The 22870-nt window shown below is 37.8% G+C and overlaps 2 protein-coding genes across 2 annotated transcripts; one reads left to right on the forward strand and one right to left on the reverse strand.

Moving 5' to 3' along the window:
- The first annotated feature begins 1006 nt into the window (after positions 1-1006).
- On the forward strand, positions 1007-3087 carry ankrd9 (ankyrin repeat domain 9). Its single transcript, XM_084097855.1, has one exon. The coding sequence runs from the start codon at positions 1195-1197 to the stop codon at positions 2056-2058; it is 864 nt and encodes a 287-aa protein (XP_083953981.1). The 5' UTR covers positions 1007-1194; the 3' UTR covers positions 2059-3087.
- On the reverse strand, positions 3077-22100 carry tecpr2 (tectonin beta-propeller repeat containing 2). Its single transcript, XM_084097854.1, has 20 exons — positions 21957-22100; positions 21172-21429; positions 20934-21062; positions 20494-20625; positions 20219-20376; positions 19810-20116; positions 19572-19704; positions 17894-18358; positions 17103-17809; positions 16218-16401; positions 14975-15148; positions 13696-13876; positions 12448-12589; positions 11945-12185; positions 11731-11820; positions 11350-11583; positions 6367-6515; positions 5398-5539; positions 5093-5242; positions 3077-5001 (listed from the first exon to the last, which is right to left on the reverse strand). The coding sequence occupies exons 2-20, from the start codon at positions 21388-21390 to the stop codon at positions 4850-4852; spliced, it is 4089 nt and encodes a 1362-aa protein (XP_083953980.1). The 5' UTR covers positions 21391-21429; positions 21957-22100; the 3' UTR covers positions 3077-4849.
- Between the last annotated feature and the right edge of the window lie 770 nt (positions 22101-22870).

Genomic DNA, 22870 nt, shown 5'->3' on the forward strand with positions numbered 1-22870 from the left:
TTTCTGCCCAATATTTAACATTTGATTAATTTAGATAATGATTGTCTTACAATGTTTTACTAGCCTATTAGAGTGAAATAATAATAATAATAAAATATATATATAATATTATATTCTCCTCATTGAAATTGTGTACCCCCCTGGATGTGCAATGTGAACATACAATGCATAAAATGCATAAAACCTATGCATATAAATCCAGCCCTGCATAATCTGATATACCCTGATCATATAATCACAGTTAAATTGATATTATTTTACAAGAGATCATTTTTGTGTCCACAAGCAGAAACGTTTTTAAACTGATACTACTAATAATAATAATTACAATAACCAAAGAGTAGAGAAGGTCTAATATAAGTAATGAAAAATGATTTATTGATAAACGTATCCAATTTTTGTCTGAAGAAACAAACAAAAAAGCAATCATAACACTTATCCGCTAGATGGCGCACATGCTCCTCAACACACATCTCAGTCACACTTTGTTTGATAAGGCTGACAGACATTCCCATCGCGTCTGGAGTTCTACATTGTTATCGCACAGTTTTATTAATTTTGACTTTGACATACTTTTGCCCTTGACTTCTTCCAAAAGAAAAAAAAACGGGAAAAAATGAGCATGTTTATATCATTAATATAACCTTTCGAGGAAAGCAACTTAATCGTTTACCACCATAATAAAACTTTTTTCAGACTGGCATGGTAAACAGATCGGGTAGATCACCCCGTGGAAGAGCGCATGGCTCGTCCTGTGGGATATTATGTAACAAGAGTCGTGCTGAATGTACTGAATGCGCGGGGGTCACTCGATATCGCCCAAACACACGCACACATGCATTGATGAGTTCTACACTAATAAGGAATGGTTGGAGGCACTTTGTACCCTCGTGACGTGCTCCAGCATCCAATGGCAAAGAGCGCAGCGATATTCGCAAACCAATACGGTCGGCCCCAGGGCTCTGCATACAGTATATAAACTCTCGGATGAGTTTGTAGTGGGGTTTGAAGGCGGGTGAGCGGTTTTAGACTCTATCGTAAGAGAGTACCGCCTCATTATTTATTATTCCGCCTGGTCTCCTGGGTTACATCTATATTCTGACAGATGTTTCAGTATCAGCTGTGGCTGCATTGAACACCACGAGAAATCCAAATAGCCCCCCTAAAACGTTTAATATAACGGCGGAACTCACAATGCCTTTGGAACTGGGGATGTACGAGAGTCGCGCGGATTATAAATCCCCGAAACAATGCCAAAAAACCTCATTTGCATTTTATCAGGCTGTACGGGACCTGTTGCCGGTGTGGGTCCTGGAGGACATGCGGACAATGGAGGTATTTCATTGGGAAGAGGACGGACAGGCGTGCGCGTACTCTCCGTCGGAGGCGTTTCTGTACGCGCTGGTACATGATCACCAGCAGTACGCGCGCTATTTACTCAACAGGTTCTCCGCCCGCGCGCTGGAGATGCCCAGCAGAAGTTTCTGCTGCTGCCAGGCATCCACCACACCGCACCTGACCATAGCCGTCCGCTACAACCGCGTTAACATCCTGAAAATGATGATGGACACCGTTAAAGACTTCACAGACTGCGAGAGACGGAGCTACCTGAACCGTCACGGATGCGTCCATACTGACGGCAGCAAGACCGCGCTGCATCTCGCGTGTGATCTGGTGCGTCCCGAGTGCTTGATTCTGTTGCTGGGTCACGGGGCCTGTCCTTACGCAACGGACATGACAGGGAACACCCCCCTGGACTGTTTACTCGGACAGATCTGCCAGAGTGACTTTGACATGCGGACGAAGCGCGTCTGCCTCGGCTACCTCATTTTATTCATGCCCACATTTCGCTTCCAGATGAAGAGACAGTTGCAGGACAATGCCGATGTGTGGAGGGGTCTTATAGGAGAGCAGGCCTTCCAGTTGCTCTCAGAATCATCACCTCCTTCACTGTTCGTTCAGGCCATGCAGAAGCTCAGCCAGTCCATTCCCAAAGAACAGCTGGACTCGCTGCCGGACTTTTTGAAACCCCTGGACTTCAGACTGGATCAAGTTTAATGTAATAAAGCACATTGCTTGACTCTATTGTTTCTTCAAATATTCAGGTTTGAGTGTATGTGACAAGCTCTGTAAATATGTGAATAGCTTGGTGTTGTACATTAGAGTACCAGCATTATGAAAGAAACTGTACGATTATTAAATATATATTTTTTACATTTGTTGCCTTGGAGATTCATGTTTACGATTCAGTTCATTCAAGATGCATTCTCGGTCTTATGAATGAAAAATTAGACTTCTCATCTCTGACATACATAAACATAAACAGTGGAAGTGAAAAGTTTTGGACACAATTACCTTGATTTAGGATAATTCCAGTAACAAAGATTATGCAGTAAGCCAAAAATGCTAAACAAACCAAAACATATTTGAGCTTCATCAAAGCTGCACCGTTTGCATGAGACATTCTCTCAACTAACTTCATGTGGTGCATCCAGGGAAACTTTTTAAATAGAAAGGTGTTCTATACTGGGAACTTGTTGGGTATATATATATATATATATTACATTACTATTTGGTTCATCTCATCCACTCTGGAAAAAAACCAAAACATTAGTTTTGCAAAGTATGAATTAATACTTATGCACAGTTTAAATGTGCCTGTGATTTCAAGCATTTAAACTAAGTTTAAAATACTATTAGATTTTAAAACAACCATTTTCTTTTTGATGGCAAAACTGAATTTTGAGCAGCAATTACTCGTCTTCAGTCACATGATCCTTCAGAAATTATTCTAATATGCTAATTTCTTATTATCAATGTTGAAAACAGTGGCGATGCTTAATATTTTTGTAAAAAAAAACAAACCCAATTCTTTCATGATTCTTTGAATAGAAAGTTCAAAAAAACAGCATTTATTTGGAATCTTTTGTGACATTATAAATGTCTTTAAGTGTAATTTTTGATCAATTAATCAAAAAAAGGAAGAACTTTTGATCGATTATAGTGTAAATTCAAGTAAATCCAAACATCTGTTAGTGTACATCATCTGTAATATGACCACAACATGCTGAGAAACTTATTGTAAACATTTTATTTGGAAGTTTGTCATGACTAAGCATGGAGCAAAGACCGCAGAGTTTAAGTCATAGTTTAATATGCGAGTTCACATTTAGCTGCGTCACCACTTAAACCACACTGGTTTAGCATTACATGGCCAGTGTACCACATTTATCATTCTAATCTGACTTACAATATGGTCTAAGTGCAGAACTGAAACTAGTGGGGTAAAATAGGCCAAAACTATGGAAAATATAACGTACATAGCAAACACAACTTGCAGCAACGCTTACATGGTCATTTCAAACTATTTACATATGATGCATTACTGAGGTGTCAAAATCTCAAAAAGAAAGACTTCACAGTCAGACAATAAAGAAAGAGGAGAGGAAATGAAACATCAGACCTAGCACTGAATTAATATTTAGTTATCTATGATAGAATACTCATCAAGATGCGTTCTTTATATGGATGTATATGAGGAATGCTTATCTAGCATTAAAATAGTTTTTTCATAACAGACTATGATAGATTCTATCAACCAAGTAGTAAGTTCAAATTGTTTTTCTGTTTTAAGAGTTTAAAGTCAAATTGTCCTTTTAAAATACCTCACATTAAACCGCAACACATCACTACAGTGTAGGCAGAGGCAAGTCAGAGACCATGCTCTCTATACGACTCATGTCTTGCAGATATTTGTCAAATGCTACCATGATTTTACTCCTGTCAAGTATTTAACAAGGTACAAGTGTATTTACAGATAAAGCTTCCCTTAACTTCCTTAACTAAAGCCGGCATAAATCTAGTTCCTTTTCTCATGACAACCCCCCCCCCCCACCCCACCCAAAAAAAAGCCTTTCCAAATGCCCTCTTGTTTGTTAATCTAAGCTAATATTGTGATGTATATTTCCTGTACCTATAATTATGTGATGTAATGAATAATAGGAGATATTTACATAATCTATACTTCTAAAGCAGTAGACTACAGCTACAGTATAAACGGATTCACATTAAATATTTCCCTATGTAGTAAGCAAGGTGCATTAGGATACACTACCATTCAAAAGTCTGGGGTCGGTAAGATTTTTGTAAATGTTTTTGAAAGCCAAGGCTGCATTTATTTGATCAAAATACAGTAAAACTAATTTTGTTAAAAATTACAATTTAAAACAACTTTTTTATTGTAATGTATTTAAATGTAATTTATTTGAATTTTCAACATCATTACTCCAGTCTTCAGAAATCATTCTAATATGCTGATTTGGTGCTCAGGAAACATTTCTTATTATTATCAATGTTGAAAATGTTTGTGCTGCTCAATATGTTTATGGGAATAGTGATTCATTCCGTTATGAATAGAAAGATCAAATTATTTGAAATAGAAAATGTATTTCCTATAACTTGTGATCAATTAAATGCATCCTTCCTGAATAAAAGTATTAATAAAAAAAAAATAAAAAAAAATACAACTGTCCCCAAACTTTTGAATTGTATAACGGAGCCTCATTCTTCAATCAATACAAGTAACAAAATATCTGCTCTAACTGTGCATGTGGATATCAAAACTTAATAAATAATATGCTGAATAAAACAATATGGGTAAACATTTTCAGGTCACAAGGTGCACAAGGTATGTTTCAACAGGATTTGACCGACATGAGGGTAAGTAAATGATGACAGACTTTTCATTTTTTTCAGGTGAATTACTCCTTTAAGAAGAGATGAGTAAAGTGCCTATAAAGAAATTTCAAAGAACAGTGATTCTGGGATGATTTGACACAATTTGCGGCATCTAAATCACCTCCCACTCTTCCTCCAGCTCTTCTCCACTCAGAGAACCTGTGTTGCCATGGTTTTTGCTTCTATTGTTTAGCAGATTCTTGGTAAGGCGCTGGCTGAGAGCACCATTAGGAGCAACTGCCCACAGTTCATCCATCGGGGTCACTGCAAAAAAAAAAAAAAGGCTGCTCTGTAAGTTTTGATCATTTACGTGTGCAGATGCTCAGTTTATCATTAACCAATTATGAACACTAACCTGCGAGCCAGCTGACCAGTCCTGGGATCTTCTTCCAGTAGTCTCCAGCAGGGTTCTTCTCTGTAATGCCATATCGACGAGCCACTTCACCGTTATAAAGACGAACCCAAGCGGTCCTCAAGCTCACAACCAGTTGACTTGCCTGAAGTCCTACAATTTGGAAAAAACAAACTTCAACCAATGACCAGTCAAAGTTCCTGCTCTAATTAAACACATATGAAAGTGAGTTGAACTCTGAATCAGGCTGACAGTTTCAATACAAGAATAATAAAAACAGTGAATGAGATTATGTAATGAAGGTATACCAGGAATGTGCTCCCATGCAGTCCCAACGGGCATCTCCTCAGTGATGCCGGTGCGCACGTGCACATTGCCTCTGTTGTCCAGTGCCCACAGCATTCGGTCATTAGAACTAGTCTGAATCTTCACCAGATGAAGCCCAGCAGGCTGCTCAAAGAGAACATGAGAATAAAAGACTGCATAAGGCTGGTGAAATAATGACAGTGTATTCCAAGGGCTAAATAATCCTTTACAGGTCATGGTAGGAACTGGTCATAAAAATAAAAATATATATATTACTGTAAACAAGAAATTTAGTATGGAACCAGTATTCGACTGGTAAGCAATGCAACTGATTTAGATTTTCTTTTGAGTTTGAGTGCTTTTGAGTTTTTCTTTTTTCTTTTTCAAACTTGACTAATTACATATTAATTATGATACTAGTTTGATACTAGTCACTAACAAAAGTTTGGAGTCGTTAAGATGTTTTAATGTTTTTGAAAGAAGTCTCTTATGCTCACCTAGAGGCTGCCTTTATTAGATCAAAAATACAGTAAAAACTGTAATATTGTAAAATATTATTGACTGCAGCCATTGCTCCACTCTTCAGTGTCACATGATCCTCCAGAAATCATTCTAATATGCTGATCTGCTGCTCAAGAAACATTTATTTTTATTTTTAAAACAGCCGTGCTGCTTAATATTTTAGTGAAAACCATTTCTTTCAAGAATCTTTGATGAATATAGAAAGTTCAAAAGAACAGCAATTATTTAAAAGTGAAATCTTTTTTAGCACTATAAATATCTTTACTGTCACTTTTGATCAATTAAATGCATTTTTGCTGAATACAATTATTCATTTTTTTTTTTTAAATGACCTTAAACTGTAGTGTATTTAAGTAATATACCATTTAATCTGGATGCAAGCTCATGTATAAGTCTACATTACAGTGGGGATTTTGCAGCCAATACAGTCATGTCAAATGCTTGTTTACCTGTTCAGGTGGTTCAATGCAGATCCAGGCAGGGAGCATCATGCTGGGGTTCAAAGGTTGAGTTCCAACCCGAAAATACACCATTCCATTAGCGTCACACGCCCAAACATTCTGACTGCCACAAGACAAACTGAGAAACCTCACGTTCCCTGTGAGGGAGCAACAGAGAAAGTTGTCAACACGATATTCCAGTGAAATAGGATTGGCACATGAGAGCATTAATAACTATTTTTCCACCATCCAAAACCTGTATGACTTAGAAATGGCACACCTTTTATCAAAAAAACATATGATTGATCATTCATGTCTGTAGCAACATGTAAACAACATGGGATGAGTTACACGCAAAAGCCCCTAACCTAAAGTATGGTCAATTATAACAAGATTTTTTAATACAAGTTTCATGTGTTGAAATTCATCAAGCACCTGACTGTACTGGAAACATTCAGCCATCACAATCCATCTGAGGGCGATTGACAAAATGGACTGTGACCTTGTGCAGTGTGCCTGAGTTAAGCTCTAAACCATACATCTAGCACCATTTCACAAATGTATATGTCAAGGACATCCAGGGCCATTTTTCCATGCTAAAACTATGTGTCCAGAAAACAATGTCCTTAAGAGAGCAGCCTACATTCATCTAAAACTGTACAGAGGTCTTGTCTGTACACTATGATATGATAGGGAAACCTTGACACACGTCATGGTACGTAATGAGGGCTTTGTGTTGAGGACTTTGATAGCAAATCTTAACATAATATGCGATACACTGGCACACATTCTTTCACAGCTCATATTATCCATCACACTTTCCATGACAGTATTCATTTCACTGTGTGATTACATATCTATGGGATAATATAAATGATCACAATGCACTACTTAATGTATAATTTACACTATTGTTAAAAAATGTGGATTTTTTTAAATTAGAAATTAATACCTTTATTCAGTAAGGAGGGCGAATGATAGTAAAAATCTTCATAATGTAAAAAAAAAAAAAAAAATCAATTTCAAATAAATGCTGTTCTGAAAAGGAAATTTAATAATAAGAAATGTTTCTTGAGCACCAAATCAGCATATTAGAATGATTTCTGAAGGATCATGTGACCCTGAAGACTGGAGCAATGAAGCTGAAAATGGAATAAACCACAGGAATAAATTACATTTCATAATATATTAAAATAGAAAACAGTTATTTTAAATTGTAATAATAATTCAAAGTATTACAGGTTTTTTTTATTAAATAAATGCAGCCTTGAGCATAAGAGACTTCTTCAAAAACATAAAAAAACTTACCAACCCCAAACTTTTAAACCGTACTGTATAGTATATATATACACACACACACATATACAAACCAGAAAATGTCTAAATACATTTATCTTAATTTTGAAAAGTACTATATATATATAGTACTTTTCAAAATTAAGATAAATGTATTAGTACTTTTCAAAATTAAGATAAATGTATTTAGACATTTTCTGGTTTTCAGAAAAAGTCATAGCTAAAAAAATTTTTGTTAATTTTGTGATATATAAAATTAGAGTACCTATTTATTTTTAGCTGTTTAAATATAACTGTCATCCAAATGCAAAACTGAAAAAAAAAAAAAGTTGAGATATACTTTATCTCCTATTGATGTGGTGTTTCACATTCTTTCACTGGCTTAGTATGAAACACACCTATCTAACGAAATCAATACAAAAAAACAAAAGCATTATGGGTGCCTGATGTGCACAATGAATGAAAACAATAGATTGCTTACATGTCGTCACACCTGTGGCCTTTGCACACTGTGCTGATTCATTACCAACAGAACCAGATAAAGCAAAGCTGACGCTTGAGTTCACAGGATGGCCTTTTTCAAAACCATTAGTGTTTTTCTGCTGTAGCATTTGAAGTGTTTTCCAGAAAACGAAACAACTCATTGAGAACAAATACCACAGGACAAAGTTCATGAGACTAACCTAGAATCTAAAGAACCAGTATTTCATCTAACAAAACAATTTATTAAACCAGCTGAACTCCAATAACTTTCATTGAGTCTCCATCCGTAAGCCCGAGTCTAAAAGTACTGAACATCATGTGCCCAGTCTGTACCCGATCTAAAAATGCTTGTGCATCCAGGACTAGTCCTAGACTCATCTTTCACATTGCCAATGCAATGCTGCCCTGACGCAAACAACCCGAGACGGACAGGGCTACAGCTGCTCTATCACATGGCTCTGCCTATTTGTGTCTCTATCCTGTCGTAGCAAACACACACACACACTTGTGCTCAAACACATGCCTTACATTGATTGCACTGAAGTGCAAGCAGTGTAATTAAAATATGTCTGATGTAATCAGATTAGACTGCAGCCTGCATTGTCATTTCACAGTGAAATGCTGCATTGATTGCATTTGGGAGAGTCTGACATTGTGAACTTGTGTCTCGTTACCAAATTCACTGATTAAAATGTGTGCTTAATGCATTCCTAAAGCCTAATCACTGCAATATTCAATACTAAAGGATTGACATAACCTTTGACAGTTAGCTTACAAGCTTTATTACAAAACGTGTTACGCAAGAACCACCTGCTTGAATTAGAAATATAAACACCTCCCTTAGCAACAGGCAGTTTGGATACACAAAACCATGGCTTGCTATTCAACCTTCTAGAGGCTCTCCGATTCCAAGAAATGGAAATTAAGATGTGAAAGTGAAAGCTAAGTGTGTCTGTTTAGAAGGAGTATAGCTTCAGCAGAAGTGGAAGTGGGCTGGTTATTTGTGAATTTGACAGAAGTATGTCAACAGCAGACCAGACATGGTAATCTGATCTAGGACAAGAAGGTCCTTAGCAAGGTATGCCAAACATGCGTCATTCTGTCACACCTGACCACTTGAGATCTTGAGGAACAGCAACATTTGAGCAAATTATCTAAATCATATGTCAAACACGTCATCATAGGGACGACTAATAAGTGTTATCAGTGAATACAAACAAGCAGCGAAAAACACTGTGGTGTTTGTCCTAATGTACAAAGAGCATTCTGTTTAGTTGTTGGTAAAATTAGTTACAAAACAAAAAATAGTGAATCTGATATATAGTGTACAACGGGGCTAAAGGCACCTTAACAAAAATGTGCTTTTCAGTACTCCCATAAGTGTCTGCTTGCAGAAATATATATATATACAGCCATGTGAAAAAAAGGACACCTTTTAGAATTGTATGGTTTATCTGAACATAAAAATCATCTGGTCATTAGCAGGTTTTAAAATTAGATAATGAGCAAATGAGGTAATGTGCAGATGAGCAACAACAAATGACATATTACACCGTGTCATTATTTCTTTAACAAAAATAAAGCCGAAATGGAAAACCATGGGTGACAAACTAATGACCAATGATTCAATTGCTTGAAGAGCTTTTAGCAGCAATTAGTTGAAGGAATCATTTTCTGTATGACTTTATCAGTCTCTCACATTGTTCTGGAGGAATTTTAGCCCGCTCTTCTTTACAACGTTGCTTCAGTTCATTGAGGTTTGTGGGCATTTGTTTATGCACAGCTCTCTTAAAGACCCGCCACAGCATTTCAGTCGGGTTGAGGTCTGGACTTTGACTGGGCCAGTGCAACTTTGATTCTTGTCTTTTTCAGCCATTCTGTTATAGATTTGCTGGTGTGCTTGGGATCATTGTCCTGTTGCATGACCCAATTTTGGGCAAGCTTTAGCTGTCGGACAGGTGGCCTCAGATTTGACTCTAGAATCCTTTGGTATACAGAGATAATGGTCGACTCAAAGACTGCAAGGTGCCCAGGTCCTGTGGCTGCAAAACAAGCCCAAATCATCACCCCTCCATCAGCGTGATGGACAGTTGGTATGAGGTGTTTGCGCTAATATGCTGTTTAGTTTTTGCCTAACTTGGCGCTATGCGTTATGGCCAGACATCTCCACTTTGGTCTCGTCTGTCCAAAGCACATTGTTCCAGAAGTCTTGAGGTTTGTTCAGATGCAACTTTGCAAACCTAAGCCGTGCTGCCATGTTCTTTCTAGAGAGAAAAAGCTTTCTCCTGGCAGCCCTTCCAAAAATGCCATACTTGTCCCATCTTTTTCTAATTGTACTGCCGTGAACTTTAACATTTAACATGTTAACTGAGGCCTGTAGAGTCGCAGGTGTAGTTTTTGGGTGTTTTGCGATATCTCTGAGCATTGCTCGTTCTGACCTTGGGGTGAATTTGCTGGGACGTCCACTCCACTGGGACGTCCACTGGCAGCTGCCTTGAATGTTTTCCACTTGTGAATAATCTTCCTCACAGTAGAATAATGGATTTCAGATTGTTTGGAAATGACCGTATAACCCTTCCCAGATTGATGGGCAGCAACAATTGCTTCTCTAAGAGGCATTGTGTTATTACACACCTGAATGCTCCAGACCAGCAAACTGCAAACTTTTCTGCTTTTATAGAGGTGATCACACTTCATCAAGGACATTTGATTAGCAGTGCCTAACTGCTACTTACACTCTTAATTCCTCCGGTAGCAGTAATGGTGTACTTAGTTTGGCTTCTCCATTTTGGCCTAGCTTTTGTTAAATAAATAATGACACGGTGTAATATGTCATGTGTTGTTGTTCATCTGAGGTTGTATTTACCTACTTTTAAGAAAAAAAATTTGGATTACGTCCTGATAAATAAAACCATAGAATTCAATAGGACGTCCTTTCTTTTTTACATGACTCTCTCTCTCTCTCTCTCTCTCTCTCTCTCTCTCTCTCTCTCTCTCTCTCTCTCTCTCTATATATATATATATATATATACTGTATATATCTTCATGAATATAATATTTCATCTATAAATATACAAATATAGGATATTTTCTTCATGCAGCTTCTTTAGACTTGGTGTTCTCAGATTACAAGAGTTTAAATTTAGTTTAAATGTATAGCTGGCATGTGATCCACTGATAAACCTCTTGTCTATGGAAAGAAAATTCTCTCACCAAGCTGGCTGAGGTCCAATAATGTCCAGTCAATTCCTGTAGAGCAACTGGCTGATAAAGTGCGGATGTGGACACGACCGTAGTGATCTATACCCCAAAGAGCGTCACGACAGGCAGAGAGATGCACCATCTCTACGTCTGGGGGGAACTGTATGGTAAAGGGCCGCATCTGGAGGTCTTGGTTCCAGATACAGAACAGGTCTTTCCTGCTCTGACCTAACCACAGGAAACTCCCTGTGGAGACACCAGTGAGGTGAACAAACATGCTTGAATATACAGATTTTAATTGTGCAGCCAAAGTACAATAATATTTCATTGCTTCCTGCAAGACAACAGATACTACAGGGGTGCGAATATGAAGAAGACAAGATTTCTACATACCCTCTTTGGCTGGAACCGCAGAGGAGAACACAAAGACCCATTTCGTGGCAGAGGCTGTTCCTCTGGGTACAATACCCTTCCAAAATGTCCCTGCATTAAGGTGAACATCACCATAAAATAAATTTGTGACATTTTCAAACAAGAACCAATCAAAAGGTCCTCAGTCAATAGGACAGTATATTTCACTTTTAAGACCAAACACATTGTATCATACCGATGAGGCTGCCCTTGGCAACGTGGAAGTCGTTGCGCCCAGAAGCAATCCAAACGCCACTGGTGCTGACACTGATGAGGCTGGGCTGGCACTGGGAGTGCTGGGAGAGGAAGGCCACACGCAGACGTTCGGCCACCCGCTCTACCGGAGCTCTAGTGGCTGTGGCGACAGTCTGTGTGGCCTGGATCAAAGTCTGTAAAAGACTGCCCTGATCAAACACCACATAGTCTGTGATGCTCACCTAAATGAAAAGAATTTGTAGAGTTTGTAAAAATCACATTTAAGGCATTATTTTGATCAATTTGAAACATTTCTTGCAGGAAGCAACACCTTCAGGCTTAAAAATGTTTAATAAATTGAACCTTTTGGAATAATTCGCCTTTTTACACAAAATGTGTGATTCATCTACAGAGAGTGCGTTAAAAACACAGCATGCAGTGAGAAAATCCGACCAGCTCTAGAAGAGGATTTACTGTGCATGTGAATGTGCATGTTACACGTACCTGCCACCAGTGGTCATCTTCACCCTGGGGGTTTTTAGCCGTGACCCCCGTTCTGAACCATAAGCTGCCACTGGTGTCCAATGCCCAGACTGTGTTATTCTCACCCAGAGCAATACAGATGGGTTCCAGACCTTGGCTCTCACTATGGACATGCATATACAATATCTCAATGTTTACATTTATTTCTACAGCAAAAAAAAAAAGAAAAATAAGGTCAGATCTTGCTTGCAGTGTTTTATGAAAGTGGAACAAACTTGCGGGAAAACAAAGCATCTAATTCTCGCAATATTTTTGAGATGATAGTATGCTGATGATAGTTATTGCTTTGACATGACTACTGAAACTAAGGTCCGACTCCAAAATCACACCAAGATTCCTGACTTGATTTTTTTTTTTTTTAACCCCTAGAGTCAAGGTATGCATTCGCCTTGAGAATTACATTTTTGTTTCTAAATGCAATGACTTCGGTTTTGTCTTTGTTTAACTGAAGAATGTTTTGGCACATCCATGCGAAGGGAAGGTCAAAATGCTCTCCTCTTCAAAAACCATGAACTATGAACCATGAATTATGCAAGGTTAAAGGAACTACGACCCAATTAAATGTGTCAAATATACATTTAAAAAAATATTAATACATTTCTACTCAATTATGAAATATATATTGCAATGTTAAGGACATTTTTGTTTACTTATTCAATAGCTACAGTATACTGTCCACTTTATTTTTTAATGTATGAGTGAGTTTGGCAACTTGTGGCTCGAATGTCCAAGGCTTCCAGTGTCCAGTCCAGTTATTTCAGCTCTACAAAAATAAGTCAAGTAAACTTTGTATGTCTCCACACATACTGTACAGCAGAATGACAATAAAGGAACGAAATGTTGTGCAACATATATAAACTTTCATATTCCTAACCTATTCAAAGAAGTAATTTAACTATACATATATTTAACCTAAATACTTTAAATATCTACTTTTATTATCGTAATCATAACAAACATTTGTAGCGCAAATAGTTTTACCTTTTACTGCACTTTTTATTGTTCTGGTTATTTACGGCTAATGAATTGAAAGTCTCTTTCACAGAAAATAGCTTACTTCCATGTTGCAAAATAAGGTGGACACAGCTTTGATATTACATTATCTGGCAACAGTGGTGCTGAAGTAAAACCAGTCGAAAACCAGTGCTTCATCTATTCACTATAGTGAATTTGCTATCTGCTAACAGAAAACCACGCTGACAAACATACCTGACGGTGTCATACTTCCAGTGTTCCCCTTCCGCACAGTAGCTGTTGAGACCCTCTCTGTAAAACACGCCCCTCTGCTCGCTCAGTGCCCACACCACACTGCCCCGTGCTGCTATCTGTGCCATTGGGCATGGACAGTCCACCTTCACCGACCGCGCACATGGCCTGTCCACACTCAGTCCTGAAAACACACATAGAGCAACAGTACAATTCTAGCTGCTTTATGCATATTTTCATGGTAAAATTTTGAGTTTATAGTAAAATGTTCAGGGTACTGTAGCTAATGACCTCTACTGAACTGGTAAGGGTGGGGAAGGAATGATAGTTCATTGAGGAAGGAATGATAGCAAAACGTGACAAATTAAAACACTTAGAATAACAAAGCAAAAAAAAAAACATGTGATTTGACTATTGTTTTTGTAATGGGTGTCAAAGGAATAGTGCCATATTTTGGTGCCATCACACCCATACATTTTCTTTCTTTTGTAAACCACGAACAGATATTGTGCTTGCTCTTTTCCATTTAATTAAACTATTGTATAAATTAGACTTTGCCTGTTTTTTGTTTGTTTTTTTACACACAAAGTCATATGGACCACTTTTATGATGGTTTTATGGTGCTTTTTCATCTTTTTTCATGAAATACTCAGTCCACATGGGAACTAAATAACATAATAAACAACTGCATAAATAAATCACCTTTTGTGTTCCATGGGAGAATTAAAGTCACATGAGTTTGGAACATCATGAAGGTGAGTAAATAATCATTTTTATTTTTTTTGGTGAAATGTCCCAAACACAATGAGTTATTTTTCAAGTACATACAGCACTCTCTAGTGGTCAGACAGTTAAATAACAGATTGCAGATTTCTGTCTTTGGTTCTCTCTGGTCTTCTTTGGTGATGCGAGTACTTTCTTTGAAGTTAAAATACTTTCTTCTATCCCAGCTGAATATACAGAGACTATAAGACACTTGTTGGTTTAACAAGGTAAACACTTGCTCTTGTGGAGCTATCAAAACATTGCTCCGTTTAACTAATGAGCTTGGGATGGGACTATCTGTTTATCTAACCAGTAGAGGTGTTCAGGAAAACTGTTTGAAAATAATAATTTTTGCAATTCTGCTTGGTGACCGCAACAGTGCTAACAGAGTAATTTTTTATATAAGTAGTATGAATTAACGTCAATACAGATTACTCAATTCCAAGCTTTATAGAGTCATTAAGCAGAATATGTTATTGTAATGCGAAGTTAGTATGGTGTGTTTATTCTGTCACACCTGTCTGTAGGTACAGGTCTCCATTAGTGCGAATGATCCAGGCTGTGTCATCACTAAGTGCCACAAATGCAGTGTCATCCAGGGCTTTGTACCAGTGTCTCTTTCCCTTGAAGGTGACTTTCCCGCAAGCGTAAGCAGTCATGGTCTTCTGCTCCACCTTCCACAGCAATGAGCCTGAACAAAACACATCAGCGAGATCAGACCAAATCTGTACATTTACTTTACATTTACAAAATATAGATAAAGTATTCGTTTTTGAAAATGGGCTGAACTAGAATTATTTAAAAAAACTTATTTTATTTATTTTTTACTCTTTTATTTTTTACAGTTAGGGTTAGGGTTATATATATATAAAAAATTGTTAGACCCATTTCTCAATATTTAAATCACTTTTACAAAACTCGACACACAGTGAGCAGAAGTGTCAGTGTTGGCTAAACTGTGGATTACTTATCATTGCTTTGGCACAAAAATGCATTCAATGACTATCTTTCAAATTACATGAATTGTTTTCTCACAACAGCCGCCAAAACTCTGCCAACATTACACATGCCTACATTACTACAGTAATACCACACTGAAATATATTCCAAATCTAAAAAATTAAATACTAATCAAAACAATTAGATGTAGCCGAATGTCATTACTGTATATACTAAAGAACAATGGACCATGTAACATAAAATGTAACATGCAATTCTAAAGGGTAGAGAGCTGTAATTCTTGTTTTTTTAAAGAAACTTTACAAATGAAAACACTGTATAATGCTAGCTGCTGTTAGTGTTGTTTAGCACATTGCTTTATGATTGACAAACTGTGCTTGTAGGGTGACAACCTTTGCTAGTGTAATATGCCGATTTGCTGCTCAAGAAATCTTTCTGATTTTTTAACAATGTTGAAAACAATTTTGATGCTTAATAGTTTTGTGGAATCAGTGATAGATTTTTTTCAGGATTCTTTGATGAATAGAAAGTTTAAAAAAAAATAGAATATTTGAAATCTTCTGTAACATTATACATTACAGTCACTTTGTTCAATGAATGCATCATTGTTGTATAAATTCCTTATTTAAACAATCTTACAGACCCTAAACCTTTGAATGGTAGTGTGCATTTAATATTAAGAGCAATACTGGATTAAAATATTATTTCCAGGACTAAGCTTAGTCCAGAAAACCATCAACTAATATTTGTTTAAACAGGTGTATGCTTATTTAATAACAAACCGAATCTAAGTCCCTTACCTGATGGGGACAGAGCCACCTGATGGACATTTTCCTCAAACCTCTGCCAGCTCAAGCTACCGTTAAGAAGACTACTACAGAAAAGGGCTCCTTTGAAGTCCAGACACCAGATAAACCTGTCCGTCACTACTAGACTGAGGATGCCACAGCCAGGCCCACTGTAGCCCATCCAACTTTCAGCCAACTTCAAACAACGAGAAATACATACAGAAAGAGATTTAAATAGATAACACAGAAAACATGACATCAGTATAATTTAATACGGTGATTCACAAACACACACAAAAAAAAAACTGTCAAGAACATTACACTGCCGTTCAAAAGTTCGGGATCAAATACTTTTATAAAATGAATACTTTTCTTCAGCAAGGATGCATTCAAATGATCAAAAGTGACAGCAGACAATTAATGTTACAAAAGATTTCCATTTCAAATGAATGCTGTTCTTTTGAACTTTCTACTCATTAACAAAAACCCTGAAAAAACAAATATCAGTTTCCACAAAAATAATAAGCAGCACAACTTTTTTCGACATTGATAAAAATAAGAAATGCTTCTTGAGCACTAAATCAACGTGTTCGAATGATTTCTGAAGGATCATGTGACACTGAAGACTGGAGTAATGATGCTGAAAATTCAGCTTTGCTATCACAGGAATAAATGACATTTTAAAATATATTAAAACTAAATTGTACTTTAAACTGTAAAAATATTACTGTTATTACTTTGTTTTTGATCACATAAATGCATTATTGGTGAGCATAAGAGACTTTTCTCAAAAACATTTCAAAAAATCTTACTGACCCCAAACTTTTGAACGGTAGTGTATTTTACACAATTATATAAATGAAATAAGTAACTGTATTCTGATATGAAACAGCTAACCTGATCAGCTTTGAGGAGCTGCGTCTCTTCATCCTCTTTCTGTTTAGCAGATGAGCTCTGCAGACTCAGAGCGTTTAGTCCATCCCCCAGACTAGCACTGGATGGCACTCCGTGTGCATAGATGTCCTCCTCGTCACTAGATGGCGTTGGCTCAGGTTCCGGGGAGTAACCCAGTGGTCTAATGGGATCATAAGATAAGTCCAAATTAAAGTCCCCATGTAAGCCATTTTTAAAATGTTGCTCTGAATCCTCCAGGGCGTCATTGCCCTCCTTCATGACATCCTGCTCATCAGCTGCCTGCATGTACGAGAAGGTACATTCTAGCAGCATGTCCACGTCAGGCGTAGCTGCAGTTTGCTTGTTTTCTGCAAAAACATTATCACTGTACACCTGACACTCCATGTCTTGTAGTGACAGTGATGTAGGGCAAGGCAGTAAGGGCTCAGCTGTTTGGTTAACTGGATCCTGTCGAGTCCCTGGACTCTGTAAGGGTTCTGATGGGCTCTGAATGGGAATAGCATCAGAACTGTGGAATTCTCCGCAGACGGAACCGTCCTGGTCGGGTGAGCAGGTGCTGTGCAGGTCGAGGCTGGTGTGGTCAGAAGGAGCCTCGCTCATGGGTGTGTTTAGAAAGTCACTGCTGGCACCGTCCTGGCTGAAAATGCTCTCCGACCAGCTGCTGTGCTCGTTGACACGATTCCCGCTATCTACAGTTTTACAACAATTTATGGAGTACGTCAGTGGATCGAATTCATACATCACACCAAATCATGTGATATTAATCCTCTTACCTTGCCGTCTCCTCTTGCCTTTCTTCTTCAGCTTGACGGCCTTGACCACCAGCTCCTGTTGGAAGTCTTCTTGGGTGATGGCGCTGTATCTGCTGGAGGAGAGCTCTGAGGTGGAAGCCTCTGTGGCGGTGAGCATGCCCTGTGCGCTCTCCCATGAGGTGATGGAGCTGCTGCGGCTGCAGGACTCCACTGTACCCAAACTGGCCCGCTGCTGCTCCAAGTCCTCTGCCACCTCCAGAGCCTCAACCGCATGACTGAATCCCTCAAAATGCTGCTGCTCCTGCACCTCCTCTGACTCCTCAACCCCATCATGTACCTCCTCTGAACTGGGACTGGCTTGAGTCTGCTGCTCTGTAATGATGGGCATGGTCCTGATTGGCTGAGCGGTTTCCACAGCACCATTAGGAGGCAGCAAAATGGTGGGTGTGGAGAGAGGAGATGTAAAACGGTAGGAGTGGTCTAATACTGAGGGGAGAAAAAAAAAGCAAAGATAAGTAAGATGAAAAAGCATTATTGACACTTGTGATTAGTGAAAAGCATTATTGACACTTTCTGTTTGTCAAAAGTATTGGAACATGTTCATAGGACACCTGTGTAAACTCACACTGGCATCTATGCTTATATTAATCTTTCTGTCTCATACTTATCCCAAGGTTAACATTCTTAGTTTAATACTATCTATACTGTTTTCTGCAGTGCTTCTTATAGCTGAATTGAACTCATTTGATAACTGATTAATTTTACTCATTTATTGAACTGAACTGAATCAACGCTGAATAATGCCACTATTGTCTTATGTGGAGCTGCTTTACAGCAGAATTTAAACCATCTCGCGGTCAAAAAAAAGTTGTCAGTTCTGTGACATAATTTCTTTGAAAATGCAACTTGGTATTGAACTTTGCTATCTCATGCAATAATAATCATCTATTTTTTTAGTGTGACTTAAGTGTCCCAAAAAGTCATTTTTGGTAAGAAAGTACACTACCTTAATTTTGGGGTCAATGATTTTTTGGAAGAACAAGAAAATAATACTTTTATTCAGCAAAGATACATTAAATCCATCAAAAGTGACAGTAGAGACACTTACTGTATAATGTTACAAAATATTTATATTTCAAATAAATGCTGTTCTTTTGAACTTTCTATAAATCAAAGATTCCTGAATGGTTTCAACAAAAATATTAAGCAGTACAACTTTTTTTTGAATTGATAACATTGAACATTGAAAATAATAAGAAATGTTTCTTGAATAAATTACATTTTAAAATATATTCAAATAGAATGTTTTTAGGTATTTTAGTTAAGTTATTTTAAAATGTAATAATATTTCACAATAGTACTATTTTTACTGTAATTTTGATCAAATAAATGCGGTTTCGGTTAGCATAAGAGATAGTTTCAAAAACATTAAAATGATTGACCTCCAAATTTTGAATTGTAGTGTATCTGCTAAGAACTTAAATATCATCTATTTGTTACACATTAACAACCACAACTCATGAAGCTACTATTCATACCAGTCGACTCTATGAAGGATAAAAAAACAAAACAAAACAAAATCCAATTATCAGAGTGCCAAGGGCAAGAGGCTTTTTCCTATCCCTTAATATCGTAATACTGCTGATGGAGCAAAGTGCATGACTAAAACTGCCATTATGGCATCAGTACTGCAACTCACAGTTGGAAACCAATCCCTCAGGGCAATTTGAGATCCGCAAAATGTCCCGATCTCCTTTCAGAATGAAGATTTCATTCTCAGTGCACGACACAGATACTATATCTCCACTGCTTTCCAATCCTCCAATGATGACCTTAATGAGCAAATTAAATAAGTGAGAAACAACAGTACAAATTATGTTTGCATTGGCAACATTTCAGTTATGGATATCATTTGAATCCAAATTGTGCATTCATACCTGATTGGTACAGTCCACAACATAAACACTATATTCGTTCCAGCTGAGGACCCAGCCCTCCTTCAGGAAGCAGCTGACCATTCCTAACTGTCTTTCTGAAGGTCTGTAGCCACCAGTGGGGCCTGAACGTGGGAACAGCTCAAACTGAGGTACATCCTGATTAAAAAGGGGCTTTAAGACATGAGTCTCCCCGACACGTCCTCGCACATCAGTCCTCCAGAGACGCAACCCTGGCCTGGCTGCGTAAACCACCAGATCGCTCTGCTTGCAAAGAGCTGGCTGGAAGCAAGCACCAAACTTGCCATTGCTGTAAAAACAAGCCAGATATTAAGAATTAAGCAACTCAGAGTGGAGAAACCCTGATAATGATAGCGCACTTTCAGGCGAAGATGGATTTAAGATGTCGTACCTTTTACGTGGTTTAGTACCCAGCTGCTGATGCGACTGCTCTTGCGTGTAGAAGAGCATTGAGCGCTGACAGGACGAAACCAGAAGTACTTTCTGACTATATTCCAACTGAACTATTGCTGAAGTCTCTTCGAAGAGGACCACTGGATTACACACTCCCTAAAAGACCAATGCATACAAAAACACACAAATTAAGCCATTAGACAGTCAAACAAATCAGATTTTAGACAGACAGAACTGTAAATATCTGAAATAGACTACTTATCAAAAGCTTACTTGGTCCAAGTCCACAGCAGAGTAGACCACCTTCCCTTTATCATCACCAGAGAAGAGCTTCATGCCATTAGCACTCCAGGCTAATGCCGTAATTGTGCTTTTGTGCAAGCCCACCACATCAAACCTTCTCAGCTACAGCAAGATGACAAAAATGTGACCACGGCTCATTTACTAATAAGATTCATTCATCAAAAATCAGATTATCAATTAGACAAATAGTCTATGCGTTTTCCTTGTAGTAGGGACAAAAACAGCTACTTTAAACAGACCTAAAATAATGTTACGTAATAATAGTAAAAATGCTATATTAAATAGTCAACCCTTGCTATTCCAATTAAGTATGTATTAGCATGAAAAGAACAACAAAAATTCTTAAACCTAACCACTAATTCAATGAAATTCTTCATACTTGAATGCTGTAATCAGAGATGAAACTGTACCTGTTTATTTCTGCCAGGCAATGGTGACACAAGCTGAAAGAAAGCAACCCGGCCTGATGCCGTTCCAACAGCCACAAGATCATCGAAACAACTCAGCAACTTCACTGCAGTAATGGCCTCACATTTACCCTATTAAAACATAAGAGGTATAAAACAGTACCAAACCAGATCAGATCCACGGTGAGTGCTGCAGAAGACAGAGAGCAAGAGAGAGAGAGGAAGAACTAAGCAGACTTACCTCTAAGTTGTATTTGTTCATCTGGCTTACTCTCCTGCAGTAAAGGTACAGCATGCCAATGCTGCTGCCAATGGCTATATAATCATTGTTGCTGTCCAGTGCGGTCAAGTAGACCAGTACCGAACGGAAACCTTTCTGGACTTTAGCAGGGATAGCATTGAGAAGGTAGTAGAGTGGGCAGAACTCCCTCAAGGGCAGCGGTGCTGGATGGTTGGCCATGATCACCCAGTGGATCTGTGCTCCCACTCCTGATGAAGTCTGCGCAAAAAAGGGCCAGACATTTCCAAGTACAAGATTATAAAATGTTTATGCGTTGCTGATCATAATACAGAAGTTACTGTGCAGCTTTATACTTTTATTGTTTATTTCCATCACGTGGGCAGTCAGAAACACAGCTAGTCATTGATCTATCTAACACAACAAGTGACTCGTGACTTGTGCAGCAGTATTAAACGCATCCAAACATCTGTATGAACTAAATAGTGAGCACACCCACAAGCAAACATTAACCACGCCTCAATACACAACACAAGAGAACATCTTCCCTATTTTCCAACATTATTGAGGCTTCATCGAGTTAAACACGGTTATGCAGAACAGTTAGCGTTTTATTTGTGGCCTATGCACTACTCTGAATACATATCAAAGACTAAAAACACAAAAACAGTCGCTTACAGTTAACAGTTAGCTGTACAAGGTGGGTAACGTTAGGTTTCCTAGTTAGCGTAACGTTACTCTATGCTGTAAACTAATTACATGAGCTTTTCATTTTATACAAAACTTACCACCGGGAAAAGTTCACATTAATTCTGAACCGTAAACGTTTTTATAGTTTGGATGAGGGCGATCTGTTGACATTTCTACTGCTTTGACAGATAGCTCTTGTTGACAGGCTCGTGCGTCTTCTTCGTTATGTTTTGGATCGAAACAGAAAAGTGACGCCAGCGACACCTACAGCAGCGGAAATGAAACTCACATCTTTTAAATTCCTCTTTTCTCATGTTTTGTTTACACAAATCTAGATTTCTTAAAATTGCTAGTGTTGTGGCTTTTAAAAATGAAAATTTCAATCCTTAAAGCAGCTGAATGCGCTCTAAATGAGGCTACTTGGAATTGGCTACAATTCCAAAATGATTCACTTAAGTTTAATTTAATTCATGTTGTAATTTGCTTGTCTACAGTTTGGATTTCTTTTTTCTAAACTCTTGTTTAATATTTTAATAGGTGTATTGTGCTTGTGCTTAGCAATGTAAATGTATGTTTTGTTATTGGAAGAGGTTTAATAAAAGTTAAAAACATGGATTGAAACCAATGAGATGGAAATTATGCACAGATAATGAAATAGGCCTTGTGATATTGTCAGTGGGGGCATCAGCAGAACTGACCATCTATATTTCATTAGCTCTGATATGCACTCAAATTAGGCCATAGAAAAAGACAACCAGGGAGACAGTGTTGGATCTGAAATGAAACAAACAGTAGAATTACAGACTACATATATACCATAGTCAGCCTCTGACTAGTTTCTTCAAACTATTCTTCATCAAAAGGTCTGTTATAGATGTACTCTTCAGCATTATAATAATACAGAACACCAGTGGTTAAACTGGCTTTTGTAGGGAGGGGGAGCCCTTATTGCATCGTAAAATGACTTAATGTTTTGAGAAATGTGGTGATCAATGTATAATTTCACTGTAAT

Source organism: Abramis brama, assembly GCF_963993115.1.
Source record: "Abramis brama genome assembly, chromosome: 21".
NCBI classification, from domain to species: domain Eukaryota; kingdom Metazoa; phylum Chordata; class Actinopteri; order Cypriniformes; family Leuciscidae; genus Abramis; species Abramis brama.

Bases quoted from the DNA above. Each gene is read 5' to 3' on its own strand.
- tecpr2 (XM_084097854.1), bottom strand. From the start codon at position 21,390: ATGGCCAACCATCCAGCACCGCTGCCCTTGAGGGAGTTCTGCCCACTC. The intron at 21,063-21,171 runs GTAAGTCTGCTT...ATGTTTTAATAG, and splicing joins TGAACAAATACAACTTAGAG to GGTAAATGTGAGGCCATTAC. The intron at 20,377-20,493 runs GTAAGCTTTTGA...TTGGTCTTTTAG, and splicing joins CTGCTGTGGACTTGGACCAA to GGAGTGTGTAATCCAGTGGT.
- ankrd9 (XM_084097855.1), top strand. From the start codon at position 1,195: ATGCCTTTGGAACTGGGGATGTACGAGAGTCGCGCGGATTATAAATCC.